Raw genomic sequence first — 15,763 nt, 5'->3', positions numbered from 1 at the left:
TGACTGGATTATTGCTGTGCGTGATTTGAAGCCACAATGTGTTATCGTAGCGTAGCCATCAGCAATCATTGCTAATAAATGACATTACGTCGTGTTTAATTACAGTGGGGAAGGATCGGTCCCAAGAGTTGCGCTTCCTGTGTGGGCTCTTGATCCGATTACAACGGCGCTCGAGTGTGCTTTTAATCTGACAGGCTGACAGGGGAGGGGAAGTGATGGCCAAAATTAAAGCGCAGAAATTGAGTTCATGCCCAGTCTCTGTGTGTGTGTGTGTGTGTGTGTGTGTGTGTGTGTGTGTGTGTAAAACCGTTTAAATCATGTTCATTTAATCGAATCGAACAAGAATGTTCTTTTTTAATGAAAATCATAACATTATTAAACTTCTTTTGCTGGACTTATTGTAAAAATAAGATAAAAACAATATATTTTCAGATTGTCATTGTTTGAATAATTTTGGAAACTATATATTGATCCTTGCAATAAATCATAAGACTATGCGCATATTGTCAAATAAATATTTTAAGATTATCGCATGACATATCCTGGCTGTTCTCACTTTACCTTGTTTTTCCGCAAAAAAAAAAAAAAAACACAACTGGAAGAAGTCAGGAAGGAGCCTCGCTTACTGGCCTTTGTTGCCATGGAGACGCGAGTCCGTAGCAACCACACACGTGAAACCCGAGTCACACTCTACATGCCTCACCTGACGTAATTCTACAGGACATCAAGTGAATAATATAATAAAAACTACCAAATTTAATACACAATGCTCTTTAATTTTAATTGGTAAAAAAAAGAAAAAAAATTCTTACTTGGGGGATTTTTGGTTAGAATCCCAAAAAGAAGAAAAATAGAAAAATAATAGGTTAATGTAAGAAATTAAAGACATAATTTCATGTGAAATATGTTGTATAATATCAAAAATATACAGCATTTTCTCAAAAATATGACTTTAATATTGAATATATACGACTTTTTAACTTGAAAATCTACATTTTTCGATAACTTTAAACTTGAGTAATGACATTGTTCTTGTAAAACCCCATTTAGAAAATCTACAATTTTCTATCTTGAAAATCTCTAAATTAAAAATTTTTTCAAGTTGAAAAATAAATCACCATATTGACATTCATCAGTATAAGTTACTGTCATATAACTTTTCAAGTAGCAATTCACACGCGGTATAGTCCCCCTCACTTCAGAACTGTTGTAAAAAAAAAAAAAAAACACGTTTTCAACAGTTTTTGCTTGACTGTTTCCTGAAAATCTTTCATTGAACTTTGGCACCATCTTGTGGTTGTAAGGAGTCATGCTCCAAGCTAAAATGGAGCGTGAGGAAGATCATAGCCACACAGTAAAAGATGGCGATCTAAAGAGTACCAATGTGACAAAAATAACATTGTAATACAAGAGAAAAAGTAACAATGTTTCCAGAATGATATATTTTGAAATGTTATGAGCAGAAATTCGCAATATTACATGCAGAAAAAAAAGATACCAGAATAAAGTCAGAATAATACTTTCAACATGACATTTTGCTCGACGATGACTTTTTCCATGCAATATCTTGACTTTATCTTTTTAACATTACGAGTATTTTCTTACACACAACTTTTTTTTCCAAAAAAATGGGAATTGCAACATTACAATTTTAATGTATTAAAATATGACCTTTTCCTCGCAATTATAGCTGCGTATTTTAAGAAAAACTCTTCATCGTCATATTACGTGTATAGATCAATTACAAGAAATCCTTTCGTGAAAAAAAAAAAAAAAAAGTTACAAGTCACAATATTAGATGAAAGCCATATTTGTACCCATAAAAAAGTTGTCCAAAAATGATCTTTTTATACGACAAATTCGTTGAAAACATCTTTGGTTCAGTTTCAACTTTGTTTCAGTCACCGCTACTTTTGCGACCACCCGTGAACACGGCGAAATGAGTACAACAGAACAATAATAACACCGGCGGGCGTAAAGGCGCGGAAATAGAAAATTAGGTCGACCGACGTTTACTTGCCGCTGGCCATTTGGATAATGAGCTCTCGGGCGTCCCGCACGCCCGAGCTGACTTCAGCTTCGCCCTTCTTGACGCACGTGCCGATGAGGAACATCTTGCGCTCTCCCACCTCAGAAAGCTCCAAAGCGTCATGCAGGTCGGTGATGCTGCAGGCACCCGGGAGATCCTACGAGACAACACTTGTTGGTGTGCCTTTTCAAGGAAAGATGCCATTTCTTCTTTTATTTATTATAATTCGCCATTATTTACAGAAAAACTTGCATATTCATTGTTTTTGTGTTCATCTGTACAAGATGGTGCCAAAGGCCTGTCTAAATTGGAATTTGTCATGGAAGTACACTGCTACCTTGACTTTCTGGTTTACAGTGAACTCGCTCATTCTCGGGGGTTACGTTACAGACCCCCAGCCCCTTCAAAAAAAAAGTCTGTAATACAGAAATACCCTATTTGAATAGTACCGACCTATCTTTTTACGGCACATTTTTTAAGGTCTTTAGACACGCTTTTAAAATAATACAAACACATTTAATATATTGAGAGAAAGCAAGATAAATTGGACAAAAATATTGTATCGTGTATTGATATGCACTTACAGTGAACAGATCCCGTTTTTCCAAACCAACAAACTTATCATCTCCAAATAGAAATCAATAATTAGGGCCCGAGTAATATGTTGGGGGGTTTTTTTGTTGCTTTTTAGGACGATCCTGATTTTTGGCAGAAAAATATTCTGCTAACTTATTAATCAGCTGATTAATAAAAAAAATACATATATCTCTTTTTTTTTTTGTCAAACTCCGGTCTTCAAGGGCCATTTTCCTGCACGTTTTCCATCTCAACCTTTTGTAACACACCCTGATTCAAATGATCAGCTCATCAGCAAGCTCCGCAGAAGCCTGATATTGATCTCGTTATTTGAATCAGGCCTTTTGCAACACGGACAGAAGGGAAACATGCAGGACGGCAGCCCTCGAGGACCGGATTTTGACACCAGTGCTTTCGAGTGTTTCTGTCATCCTCACCTGTTTGTTAGCCAGTACCATTAGCGGCAAGCAGGGGTCGGCAGTGAGCAGCTTGTGCAACTGTGCCTTGGCGACGCCGAAGAGCTGCGGAGCAGACGAGTCCACCACGAACACCAGCAGCAGAGCCTTGGACATGTACCTCGGCCAGTAAGGCCTGAACTCTGCCTTTCCGCCGACTGATGACATACACAAGACGAGGCGGTTGAAAAACAAACCCGTTGCTGGTTTTAAAGAAAGTAACAGACTAACTTGAAGTTTCAACAACTTGAGAGCTATTCATCAAGAAAATCAAATGTATGACTGGTTCTCAAATGGACTCACTCTCAAGGAATTCAATGTGCAGGTCTTCTCTGTTAATGGAGACGGCGTTGAAGCCCTGTGTCGGCTCAATGTCCACATCCAGGCTACCGATGGCTAAACAGTAGAGCAGACTGGATTTACCAGCTCCATCCAGACCCAGAACCAGCACCTGAGTCCCCTCTGTCTTAACTGATGCTGACTGCTGCACACACAAGCACAAATCTGATTAAAAGTGAAGATTGGCTTTAAGATACACACTATTTTCTAGGTGTTCTGTACTCAAGACTCGGACTAATTGCTGGATGTTTAAGAGCTAACATGCACGATATTGGAAAAAAACATGCAAGATGGGTGTTGATTATTGTGATATCATTATTATCGCGATATTTAACATGTACCAAAAGAACTGTTTTTATCTAATGAAAGAATCAACATTTTTTTCATGCTACAAAACATGCAAGCTCAATGTATTCTGAGCAAATCAATTGTAATGCTCATGGATACTGTTCACATTTTGGATGGCATTGTGCATTTAAGGTTGCGCTGGACTGGTCAAATTTAAATAAAAGTATACAATTCCACGTGAAACTTATTACAAGTCTTTGTGATATGTAAAATGCATGGGCCATTATCGCAATACTGATATTTTTTTCGATATATTCAAATAAGAATTTCCCGTGGCGTCATTAGAGACTTTGATGGTAGTTTTTAAAAAAGTTAAAAGTTGAATTCCATGATTACATCATGATAAAGGTGTGTGATTCTCCGGCGCTTTGAAGCATCACCGAGGTGTGGATGAAAGTGTGCCCGCCGGAGGTGACGCTTACCTCGGATACTCTCCGGGCTTTCTCGGCGGAGTAAATAGTCTCGACGCGGGCATCGACGGTTTCCTCGGCGTCTTCACCCCTCTTCTCCACCACCTCTTTCTTCGTTTTTTCTCCGGCGGGCCTTCGCCTCTGCCGACAGCTCTCACCCTTGTCCCCCGGGCGAGTTTCACCGGACTCCCTAGAGAAGAACGCGTAGTTCCAGACGATATAGGCCAGCCCCCCAGCCAGAGCCACGGAGACACCGATGACGCCAGCTTCCCGAAAGCCTAACATGGCGCTCACTCAAATGAAACTGTTATTGTTTAAATAAACATATCCGTTTAACGAACCTTCTTAACTCGCTCAGCTTCAACAAGTGGATTACGAGATCGGAAGCGCGAGTGGAACTTCTCACCTCACTTCCGCCCTCAAGTGTTTGTTGATGTAGTTATTCAGTCCCGCCGACAGAGGGCAGGAAATAACATCATACCAACACCGATTGGAAAGATTGAAATACGTAGTGTTAAAAAGAAAAAAAGACAAATTCCTCGATTTTCTTTGCTTCTAACTGACTAATTGCTGGGCATTTACTTGGCTAAAACACAGACTAACTAGTGGGTGTACAACACCATTTTCTCGGTGTTCACTGAACATTACATTGTAATATAACGTGTCACGTAAACACACTAGAATACATTGTACAGGTTATTTTTCTCAGCATTGCAAATGAGAATCTGTTTTCAAATACAGTACCTACATAAATAAAGCTACAAACATTCACACCTTGCTGGAGACCACGTGATTTATGCATATTGTCAAAAGTCCTCAAAGACAGGTTTGCATCATAGAACACCCCATGAAAATTTTTGTGAGTTTTTAGAAAAGCTTTTACCAGCAGCCACTGTAGAAAAAGGGTGTTGCATAAAAAAAATAATCCTAAAGAAAAAGTGATCATGATATTTAATGAAAGATAGTGACATACCAGTATGATTATATCGTCCAACGTTGTGTTATTCACAACTGATTCATGACTAGTTTGAAAAGGGCAATTAGATTTTGGGTAAAAGCATGTTTTTTTTTGTTGGTTTTTTTGCCTATTGCAGTGTTGCTCAAAGCGTTTAACAAGTCCCACAAGTGTTGAGGTCCAAAACCTCTGGACCTACATCAGGATGACTCTTGTCTTTCCGTCTTTGTTGTCGCATAATCTATATGTCCCTGTTATTAACTAACAAAAAAGTACGCTTACCTCAACTTTATTTGAGAAAGTGCGTAATTTTTCGTCCACTGACAACTCGTGGTAATTATACGCATTCTGATCGTAATTCATGCTTGTGTCAAAAGTGGCCACAGCTGTCATACGGCATTGCCATCTCTTGGCGACGCCCCACGCGTGGCGGATAGCTGTGGGAGTTGTGTTTTGCTCAGCACTTCGTAGCGGCGTCCTGCAGGATGGATAGCGAGGATGAGAACGTGGAGGAGGTGGTGGAAGGTAAGGAAATAGAGGCCCACCACATTTGAATTACAGTATATATTTCCACCGTAGAAATCTTGGTGACAAAGCTCTTGCGAGTCTCCGCACGTCGGCTCGCTACGTGCTCGCTAGTGGGCCTTCACTGCAACATGACAAGCCAGGACCTCGATTTGACAAAGAAACCCGCCCGACAGGCGCGCGAGAGCTGTCTGACTTTTCCCAGTCTTCCACTGTAGCTACGTGTCGTCCCAAAGAAAAACGTGCAAGACACGCACCTGTGCTGAATGGCAGTTGTCCAGTAACGGTATTGGTGAATGAATACATTTCTTGTTTGGCTCGGTTCTGGGATTTAATTAAAAAACTTACCATGTCCACGAATGAACATTTCGCAGATACAGTCGATAAATAGGCGACTAATACAACGCAAACCGATATCTTGCTCATAGCTCATAATAATGTCACGTTTACGGCTTGAAACTTAGAACAATGAGTGTTTCTCAACTGTTGTCACTCAATATGCATCCACAGCGCCAGCATTTTTTCCCCTGAGCTGGGTGGTGGTGGAGTGTAATTTCGAGTTGGATGAGGAAAAATAATCGCTTTTGATGACTTAACTTACTTGAGAGGTCCTCTCGTTTTTTTCAATAAAGGTATGAAACACGTCACGTTTCGAGTTGGATGAGGAAAAATAATCGCTTTTGATTACTTAACTTACTTGAGAGGTCCTCTCGTTTTTTCAATAAAGGTATGAAGCACGTCACAGGGATGTTCTGTATCAAAGTACATTTAACTAAATTCGACCAAAGAATATCAAACAAAATGGGAAAAGTCTCATACAAGTGACTAAAATGCATTGGCAAAAATGTTCCAAGCACAATGGTGGCAGGTAGCACCTGACAGCAGCCATGTCAGTAACCAGACAAGACATCCAAAATGGTACAAGTGTATTTCTTCAATGCATAGGAAATATTGTTTTGGATCAGAACGAGGAATTATGAAAAGTAAAATAAATAAGATAGGATACAAAGTGCGGCTGCAATGCTGAAATGAAAAGTTCAAAGAACTTGTGTCACTTCAAAAATCAATCACATGTACAACATCTTAAGTCCTCATAGCATTTACAACTTAAGGCATGATCCTGCTGTCCAACTTTTGTCGCTGGATAAGAGCGAAGAAGAGGCCTACTTGGTTCATCAAGAAGTGACTGGTTTAAACAGACAGGGCCAGTTCACTTGTGTCTGTCTTAGGAGTGCTGGAGAGCAACTAGTAACGATGGACTGCTCTGATTTAATGACACTATTTGTTTTGAGTAAGTTGGGTCTCTTTTCTGTGCCATCAACGGTGGATGCAATATGTTGTGCAGTTGCTTCTGCTGTCCTCAGCCTGATTTACATAAATGTTCCGGAGACCTTGACTGCTTTGTGAAAATAACAATGGGCCACACCAGCTACATGTTCTTGGGAATTTTGATGTTAAAGTGCCGGTTGCTAGTCAGTGGTGAGAAACTAAAGCCTTTCTTTTTTAGTTAAATCACTGATTGTGTTTAGGTCCACTGGATGAAGATGAGCAACCTCACGGACTGTGCACGGTGACCTACTCATCCAGTGATCGCTTTGAAGGACACTTTATACACGGAGAGAAAAATGGAAAGGGCAAATTTTTTTTCTTTGATGGAAGGTACTGTACTTTCGTTTGACGATATAGTTAACTGTGTTGTATTACTTTGATGGGACATTTTTAAGGTCAACAAAGCAGCATGTGATTGGTTACTTCGGAGCACAGCCACATACCAGTTATAAGATGGTGTGCACACTTCTTCAACCGCGTTTTCAGGTGTTTTTTATCGTTACCTCTCCTCTCAAAGATTTTTGACAATTCATTTGAGTTGTACAGGTTATGGGTCGTATTAATGCTAGGAAATATTTTGAAATGATGTACCTTGGTTTCATTTATTTTCTCATTAAAAATCTGGCATTTGAACAGCCATGTGTCGACTTTTTGTATTTACTGTACTCTTGTTTTGTTGAGACCATTGTGCTGTTTAACAAGTGGAAAACAAAATAGCCTCAGCCATTTCTCAGGGCTGAATTTGCCTTAATTTATTATTTGATAAAGATTTTATCAATCATATTTTATTTTTTTATATGATTTTTTTTCATCCGTATCTGAATTTGCTGATTTATATATTTTTTTGATTATTTTTATTTGATGTTCATGCTCTGAAGAAATAAAAACAAACAAACAAAAACAATCAGAAGTTAGTCATCAAGTTATTATTTGAGTTCAGGTGATTTACTTGAGTGACCTCTGTCTCATCTGCTCAGCACCTTGGAGGGCTTCTACGTGGATGATGTTCTTCAGGGACAAGGGGTGTATTCGTATGAAGATGGAGGTGTCATGCATGGCACGTATGTGGATGGTGAACTCAATGGGCCTGCTCAGGAGCTGGATAGAGACGGTCGTCTGGTGTTCAAGGGCCAGTACAAAGACAACATCCGCTGTGGCGAATGCTGGGCATACTACCCTGTGAGTCAAATCTGACTAACGATTGGTCAAATAACGTCAATTAAAAAAAAAGATTTATTTTGCATGTTGCTGCATACTGTGTTGCATCCAGGATGGAGGCTGCGTGTTTGGAGAGGTGAACGAGGAGGGAGAGATGACCGGTGAATCATTAGCGTACATCTACCCTGATGGACGCACAGCTCTTCGTGGAAGTTTTGTGGAGGGAGAGCTCATCGAAGCTCGGCTTGCCACCCTGGTCCTCACTGAGAATGGAAGGCCGTATTTTCAGGTCACCCCCAGCGGTATGCAAGCAGCTGCGGCACTATATTTTACAAGGAAATGCATCGCCATTTTCGACATTCGGTCAGTCAAAATTTTCTGACAAATAGAAAATTCTAGTACACTACAGTGGGACCTTGGTTCACAAACGTAATTTGTTCCATTAAGTTCAATGGAACTAGAATGAACCCATTGCCACTCCAGAAACAAGCCGCTTTTGCGAGTGGCTGGCGCAAATCTCCGGCAAGGAGTGGACGGCAGGGCAGGAAAAGTCATCACAATTAAATATTCAACCAAGGTGTTGCTAGATTCTGTCATTCCCACCAAATCCTTATTATTCATCCAGCAGACAGAACAGCACAGAGCCAGACCCTCATGCCAAAGATTTGTGATGTTCTTCAGGATGAATGGGCAAAGATTCATACTTGGCAGTATCTTATTGGAAGCCTTGCCCTATTCCGTATTCTCTTCAACTTTCAACTCTTCGCCTGTGAATTAACGTAACACATTAAAAAGAATCTCAAATGCAATTCAACTTTTTCAAGATGCTGTTTATACATACGACAAGTCTACCTCCACTTGTATTGCGACCCACGCTATGCTGCCAGACCCTTACGAGAGCCAAAGGTACTGACGGTTCGCTTTATATTGCCCTTTGAGGCAGACTTGCAGGACTTAACGATATTTACATGTTTTTGTTTAGGGTGTTTGTGGCAGACTCCTTGATTAAAGGAGCTGGACAAGGTCTGTTTGCCAAGACAGATGCAGAAAGAGACACTGTGGTGGCCTTTTATAATGGAGTACGAATCACACACTCGGAGGTGTGGACCGTTCCGGGATGATCTTGTATCCTTTCTCTGCAGTGTGTATTTCTCATTGAACCTATTTTCCACAAATCCTCAGGTGGACAACAGAGACTGGGCGTTAAACGGCAACACAATTTCACTGGACGAGGACACTGTGATTGATGTACCTCAGCCATTTGACCAAACGGAGCGATATTGCGCCTCTCTAGGTCACAAGGCGAACCACTCTTTTACCCCGAACTGCAAATATGATTTGTAAGTACAAAACCATTTGGAATATTTGACAATGTGATTGAGTTTGAAAGTGTTTGTCCACCCCCTCCAGGTTTGTTCACCCCCGTTTTGGGTCGATAAAATGCATCCGAACCCTAAGGGCTGTACAGAAGGAAGAGGAGCTGACGGTTGCCTACGGTTACGATCATGGGGCGACTGGGAAGAATGGCCCAGAGGCCCCTGACTGGTACAAGCAAGAGCTGCATGTGTTCCAACATGGACAAGCAGTTCCCACAGTCCACTGAGGCTACAGATCGTCCTTCTGGACTATATATAACACCCTGCTGCTTGGGATTCGCTTTGGATTCCCTGCAGCCACATATTGTACCATAAATACAGTATAAAAGGTCACTATGCTGAACATGCTAGGCAAACTGTTCCGAGCTGCAGCCTTATGAGATTATGGCAAAATCTATGCAAGATTAAAAAAATAAAGTATGTACCGGTAGTTCTAACTATGTTCAACATACTTCTCATATTTTTTTTTATATTAAATTGAGGGTATTTTGACATGTTTGACCTTTTCAGTTTTGGTAAAATCGTGGGGTCTGTAGAATTAGACCCACAAATGTCGGTTTATTCCCTTGGCTAATGGTAGACTATATAAATATTTATTTTTGGAAACAGTTGGCTGTGCAGTCAAATTCTTACAGCCACTTGGGCAAAACACATTTTAGTGGACTATGGTCTTTATTCAGTGAGTTCGTTGCATGGTACAAAATTATCATTGCTAAAATCCAAATAAGTCTGTCAGCAAATTTTACCTAAATACAGTATGATCAGTATATTTCCTATGCATTCTGATATGTATACAGATGGTGGACCACGCATTTGGCACCTGTTTGAGTCAATGCCAGACTTAATCTACAGTACCTCTCTATGCCCACCACAATCACCACAGTTTGGGAAACCATCACTATTTATCTAATAACACGAAAAAAATATACTGTATTATTTGAAAAAAAAGTGAATTGTGTTGCTTAGTATTTATCTGCAGAGAATGTTTTGCTTGTCAAAATTACAATTTTTGTTGTGACCATGCAATCAAAAGACAGAAAAATAGCGATGCTCGTCACATTGAACTCTTTAAAGTTTTGTTGTCCTTTTTTTTTCGACTTCGCATCTCGGACGTAGCAGTTCAAAGGGCCATTTTATTGTAATTTTCCAAGTCAGAAGTCGGAAAAGGCTGTCTAACCACTCATATGAAGTATATTAAAGAAGGGCTTGCCAACCTGGACTTTCAACACTTGTATAAGAGTATATTTTTGTTTTTTCAATGTGTGTTTAGTGGCTTAATTTGTATTTCAATATATATATGTATTTTTTTAAAGCGCAATTATGAGCGAGGATCCTAACGTGTAACAGGTGTTGTACATGATATCCTGCGAGTCCAAAATCAGGACACATTATGTAAAAAAACTGGTGGTGCGCTTGTCACTGGGGCAGGTAAATGATTACCATAAACTTCCTACAGTTCAACTGAAAGCAAATTTACAACCTGCCCGCTGCCGCTCAGACGCCACCTGGGGACAACATAGGCACTTTTAACCGGCTGGATTTAAGAACTCATACTTTCGATTTTTGGAGACGCCAAGTCCGAATCGTGTTCTTCGACTGCCAGCTAGAAGCCTGAATGCTAAATTAAGTTTTCGCTTGTGCCAGCCGTGGCGTCCTTTGGTCGACCATCGAGCGGGTTGACGGCTGGCGATGGACCGCTTCAGGTATTTAATTTTTAACCAAAAGCGCGTACTCTTCCTGGGTGTCCTCCAAGTGGCATGTGCGGCGATCTGTTTGATTTGTGGCGTCATGGATGCCGTTTTCCGCAAGGATACCCCGCTAAGTACAACCAGGACACCAGTGTGGGGCGGAATGGTGAGACCATCACACCTGCGCACTGCGTCATCTTGCATCCAAGTAATTGAGACATTGGCACTGTTGATTCAGTCTCGAGTATTTTTAGTTTAAAACAAGAATTAAAAGTTACCTACACCCACAGCAGGAGTTAAAAACATTCTGAGCTATTCCTACATCTAGTAGAAATAATAAAACAACAGCAAGTCCACTGGTCGCTCATTCTTCCCGTTTACGTTGTTTTACAGACCATAATGTGCATGCATTTACTTGACCTAATGCGGCCCACTAGTGAAACAAGAGTAGGACAATGGCATTGTGCGAACTGAACTAGTTGACAGAACCACAGACAATTTAGTCTTCAGTGAACCTACTAAATATGTTTTTGGAATGTGGGAGGAAATCCACGTAGGCACGGGAGAACATGCAAACGTCACACGGGAATGCCAGAGTCTGGATTTGGACTGCCGCACTGTGAACTGTGAGGTGGATGTGCTAACCAGTTATCCACTCTGCTAACTCTCTGAAAGATGATTGTTTTAAATATATTTAAAATTAATAGTGAAGTAACCTTTTGAAATTATTCAGAAAAACATTTTTTGTCTGGGGCAAGGCAACTTTATTTATATTGTGTAGTACATTTCATACAGGAACAGAAGTGTCAAAAGTATTGATGTTAATTACTCAAGTAAAAGTATGGATATTGGGATTTAAAAAGGCTTAAGTTGATGTTTCAATTCCAGTATTTTCTTTTTGTTTAAAAGTATAAACGTAATGGGTTTTAAAACAACTAAGTAGAAAAGTAATGCAAGGAGTAAGAAATACAATGACCTGATAATCTGATCACAGTTTTCTTATGAATCTCCCGTTTGTAGAATAATAATTAATGAGATGACCCTCCCCCTCGGACCCACATATTTTTGACTTGACGCATCACAGGGCCATATTGTGCATTACCTCTCCTGCCCCCCCTCCCAAAAAAACATTTTTATAAAGGCCATAATGATTATAATATTGTATTAAAATGTTTTGTTGAAGGCTACCTGTTGCCTACAAGGCAAATGCATTGACGTGCCATACTTAACGTGTGTTTCATTTAGTGGAAGACATAATGCCTACCGGTAGTTCGGTATTGTAATGGTACAAAAGTCCAACTTCAATGTCGTGTCATCACTAACCTTTATCGGTAGGTAAATGTGCATCCAAACTTTCGGGTGTGTGAGGACAACATGTAAGATGACAAAACTGGCCAAAAGTAATTATTGTTGCCTACAAGTATTCCATAATCGCAATAATATAACTTCAAATACCAGTAGCAGATTCAATATTCAGATTTGGTGTGGAGTTCCTTGCTGCATCTCTCAACAAATCAGATGACAGTGATGATGTGGCCCTGCTCTGCCTCAGATGGCCAGTGCTCTAGAACCACCTCTGAAAACTGGCTCTTTGGCCCCGAAAAAATCAAACGGAAACGCGAACATCCGAGGCCAGGCGAGGCCATTTCGGTGTGGAGCGGGTCTAATAGAAAAGCACCTCCAACCCAACCCAAGTTTCCAAACTGTCCTGCCGGTTCTTTTGTCTTCCATTTGCCATACACTTTGTGTTTTTAAGTCCTTTTTTTTTCTTTTTTTTTTCCTTCAGGTCATGGCTTGTCCAGGTGTTTTGGCTCTGTTTGCATCTCAAAGGAAAAATCCAACACTGGTAAATATTCCTGTACACTGGAAAGACTACTTTCTAACATATCAGCCAATGTTGTAAAAGTGGAAGTTGGTAAAGATAAAACTAAGGTCATAAGCATCAGCAATGCCATGTATGACAAAATCATGCAAGAAGGAGACATGCTTGAAAAAGTAGTAAGTAGATGTTGAATGAAACATATAAAATTTAAAGCAATCAAATGAAAAACAAAGTGTGGCTGTCATTGAGCTTGCATTCCTGTGCCGAACAGACTATTGTTGCAATTACTGACAGTTTTCCAGATTATCCGTTCCAGAAAGACAAAGAAGACTCCTATTTGTCATGTACGAGGACCGGGGGCTCTGCTTCGTCTCCTTGGTGGGGTGGGGGTGCACATTGTGAAAATGCATACATTCTAGGGACATGTGACCGCATTTAGGCTCTCGAGGTAAATTAATCTCGAGTCGATCTGAATTAATTCAATAATTAATTTGCTTGATTTGTGGTACTCTGTCCTGCAGCAACGCATGACATACAATATGACTGAGGGGGTAAATAATTATCTACAGACCAATTGCCGGTAATTATCTGTCCACATTGAACATTTTCAGTTTGTTCTTCAGTTTGTCCTACACGGTGTCACCTAAGCGAGTCAATCGCATTTTTTTTTTTTGTTTGTTGAGCACAGTTTTTATGCCATAAACATTTTTTGTCACAACCCATGTATTTTTTTTAATCCAGTTTGAAGTGGCTCGCTTGGTATTGGGGCAATGGCCTACAATTGAACTTGTGGCATCTGCATGAAAGGCAGTTGTACGTATTAGATTATCATAATAATTTATTTCAATAAGAAGGGAGTTATGTTGCAAAAACATGAATGCCAACTCGCGCACATGACCATTTCCTTGACTGTACTTCCTCCAGGTGAGTGTGATGGTGGCAGCAGCGTGCCTTTCTTGCGTGGCTTCTTTCTTTGTATTGGGCTATTCTTGTCTAACGCTCACTTATGGAGAGGAAGATAAGGAGGTCTTCCACCATCATAACAGTCCCGAAGTGGTAATCACATTCAGAAAACTTTCTCTATTTCCATCTGCTGTCATAATCACACTTGAGTGCAACAAGCTTGCTTGGTCTTTGTTGTCTCTACACAGACATTTGTGCTCCATCGGATGGTGAAGGGTGCCAACGCCACCACGATCTTAAGCTGCACCCTCAGCCTGCTCCTGTCGTCCCTCATCGCTTACGTGGGTTGCAGGAGTCTACCCCGGTGTGGCTGCTACGACGCCCGAACTGGACTGGTGGGTACAAATACCGTCGGCGTTAGTTACATTTTCTATCTTCACAGAGGCACTGAGCTGGACACATTTTCTTCAGTGGATGCGCATTGCTCCAGTGATTGTTTTTTTTTTCTTTCTTTCTTTCTTGTTTTGATGGCACTGAATGGGTTTTTGTGAAAAACAAAAACAAACTATTTTTAGCTGTTCAGATGTCTGAAACACAGAGGCAAGATAAACATACCCGTAAGAGCATTTGGTCAACACATTTATTTTTACTGACAGGCGATGTCTGATGAGGATCACAGATGAGCAGTGATGAACCACTATAAATCATTTTGACTTTTTAACAGAAAAGACTAATGGTAAAATTAGGAGACGATTGGTTGGTTCTCCTAAACTCTGTGTAATCCTGTCACTTTATGACGGCCACAACAAATGGTCGACATGCAATTTTTCCATTGCCTACAGTATATTGTGAAACCTGTAAATGAATAAATTTCAACATTTGAATGTTTGTTTTTTTTTTAGCTACTTCACCCTTCCACACATTTTCCTTTTACCCTTTGGAACAGTACATACAAACCATACAAGGTTGTTAGCTCCATTTGTAGTGTGTGTGTGTGTGTGTGTGTGTGTGTGTGTGTGTGTGTGTGTGTGTGTGTGTGTGTGTGTGTGTGTGTGTGTGTGTTGCAGGAGACACTGGTTCCACAATGTGACCCAGTGGAAGCTGAGATGGTGTGTACCTGGCAAGGTAACAGTTCTCAATCTTCAAGTCACTGACATTTGACCATCGTGAACCTTTTACTGTCAGCTGTGAGAGTCTGATGTTGCTTTTCTGTTTGTAGCTGGAGGTGATGACAGGCTCTTCAACTCTCCAGCTCAGACGATAGACTCTGGTACCACAGAGCAGGAAGGTCCCTCAAAGTTGCCTCCATACAGTAGACTGAACTAAAACAAATTTCTCATACTTTCACACGCGACTGGAAGACGTGATGCTGCTTAAGATTGTGCCAATCATTTGCTTTCTTGACAGAGCAGGTACCAAGCATTGGGCACTCCAGTAGCATCCTTCTCTCACTAAAGATTACTGTACATAGTTTCTTACGTAATATTTACCTAAACTTAGTATTTCACTGCCTCTGTTGTAACAATGTGACTTTTAAATTTGTAAACCATTTCATGAATAAATTCTGCCCAAAAAAGTAGTTGCATTTGGTTTACTTGCTGTTTATAGAGATCGCACCACATGTTAGATTGTTTATTGCAAGGTCACATGACTAAACCACTGCAATAATTTTCCTCCCCACTTGCATTACCCCAGAAAACACAGTTTAATATCACTGTATACTGCGATTCTCAGCCAGCCCGCGACAGGAGGAAATACATGTATAATTGATGGTCATTAAAATGTGATGGAGGACTTTTTAATCTACCCAAAAAGTCTTCAAAAACACAAACAAAAAAACATTCAATATT

The 15,763-nt window shown here is 40.3% G+C and overlaps 3 protein-coding genes across 6 annotated transcripts; 2 read left to right on the top strand and 1 right to left on the bottom strand.

The window, feature by feature from the left end:
- Positions 1 to 456: 456 nt before the first annotated feature.
- On the bottom strand, positions 457 to 4,578 carry arl9 (ADP-ribosylation factor-like 9). 2 transcript variants are annotated; one of them, XM_019892232.1, is made up of 4 exons: positions 4,170 to 4,578; positions 3,364 to 3,541; positions 3,043 to 3,218; positions 457 to 2,186 (listed from the first exon to the last, which is right to left on the bottom strand). In XM_019892232.1, the coding sequence occupies exons 1-4, from the start codon at positions 4,440 to 4,442 to the stop codon at positions 2,013 to 2,015; spliced, it is 801 nt and encodes a 266-aa protein (XP_019747791.1). In that variant the 5' UTR covers positions 4,443 to 4,578; the 3' UTR covers positions 457 to 2,012. The 2 variants fall into 2 exon arrangements, with proteins under 2 accessions (XP_019747791.1, XP_019747790.1); XM_019892231.1 differs by having other exon boundaries at positions 3,364 to 3,544; positions 4,170 to 4,577.
- Positions 4,579 to 5,399: 821 nt separating this feature from the next.
- Positions 5,400 to 9,913, top strand: setd7 (SET domain containing 7, histone lysine methyltransferase). 2 transcript variants are annotated; one of them, XM_019892230.1, is made up of 8 exons: positions 5,403 to 5,637; positions 7,167 to 7,296; positions 7,944 to 8,145; positions 8,237 to 8,426; positions 8,949 to 9,030; positions 9,107 to 9,224; positions 9,307 to 9,464; positions 9,535 to 9,913. In XM_019892230.1, the coding sequence occupies exons 1-8, from the start codon at positions 5,598 to 5,600 to the stop codon at positions 9,725 to 9,727; spliced, it is 1,113 nt and encodes a 370-aa protein (XP_019747789.1). In that variant the 5' UTR covers positions 5,403 to 5,597; the 3' UTR covers positions 9,728 to 9,913. The 2 variants fall into 2 exon arrangements, 1 of the variants encoding a protein (XP_019747789.1); XR_002170778.1 differs by lacking the exons at positions 8,949 to 9,030; positions 9,107 to 9,224 and having other exon boundaries at positions 5,400 to 5,637; positions 9,535 to 9,648.
- A 904-nt stretch (positions 9,914 to 10,817) lies between these two features.
- LOC109529078 (uncharacterized) lies at positions 10,818 to 15,480 on the top strand. Of its 2 annotated transcripts, XM_019892235.1 has the most exons (6): positions 10,821 to 11,354; positions 12,975 to 13,034; positions 13,935 to 14,066; positions 14,162 to 14,308; positions 14,981 to 15,038; positions 15,133 to 15,480. In XM_019892235.1, the coding sequence occupies exons 1-6, from the start codon at positions 11,190 to 11,192 to the stop codon at positions 15,237 to 15,239; spliced, it is 669 nt and encodes a 222-aa protein (XP_019747794.1). In that variant the 5' UTR covers positions 10,821 to 11,189; the 3' UTR covers positions 15,240 to 15,480. The 2 variants fall into 2 exon arrangements, with proteins under 2 accessions (XP_019747795.1, XP_019747794.1); XM_019892236.1 differs by lacking the exon at positions 13,935 to 14,066 and having other exon boundaries at positions 10,818 to 11,354.
- The last annotated feature ends 283 nt before the right edge of the window (positions 15,481 to 15,763 follow it).

Source organism: Hippocampus comes, unplaced genomic scaffold (assembly GCF_001891065.2).
Source record: "Hippocampus comes isolate QL1 unplaced genomic scaffold, H_comes_QL1_v1.1 scaffold203, whole genome shotgun sequence".
Classification (NCBI taxonomy): domain Eukaryota; kingdom Metazoa; phylum Chordata; class Actinopteri; order Syngnathiformes; family Syngnathidae; genus Hippocampus; species Hippocampus comes.
Note: the sequence above shows the minus strand (reverse complement) of the source record. Positions and strands in the feature narration are given on the sequence as shown.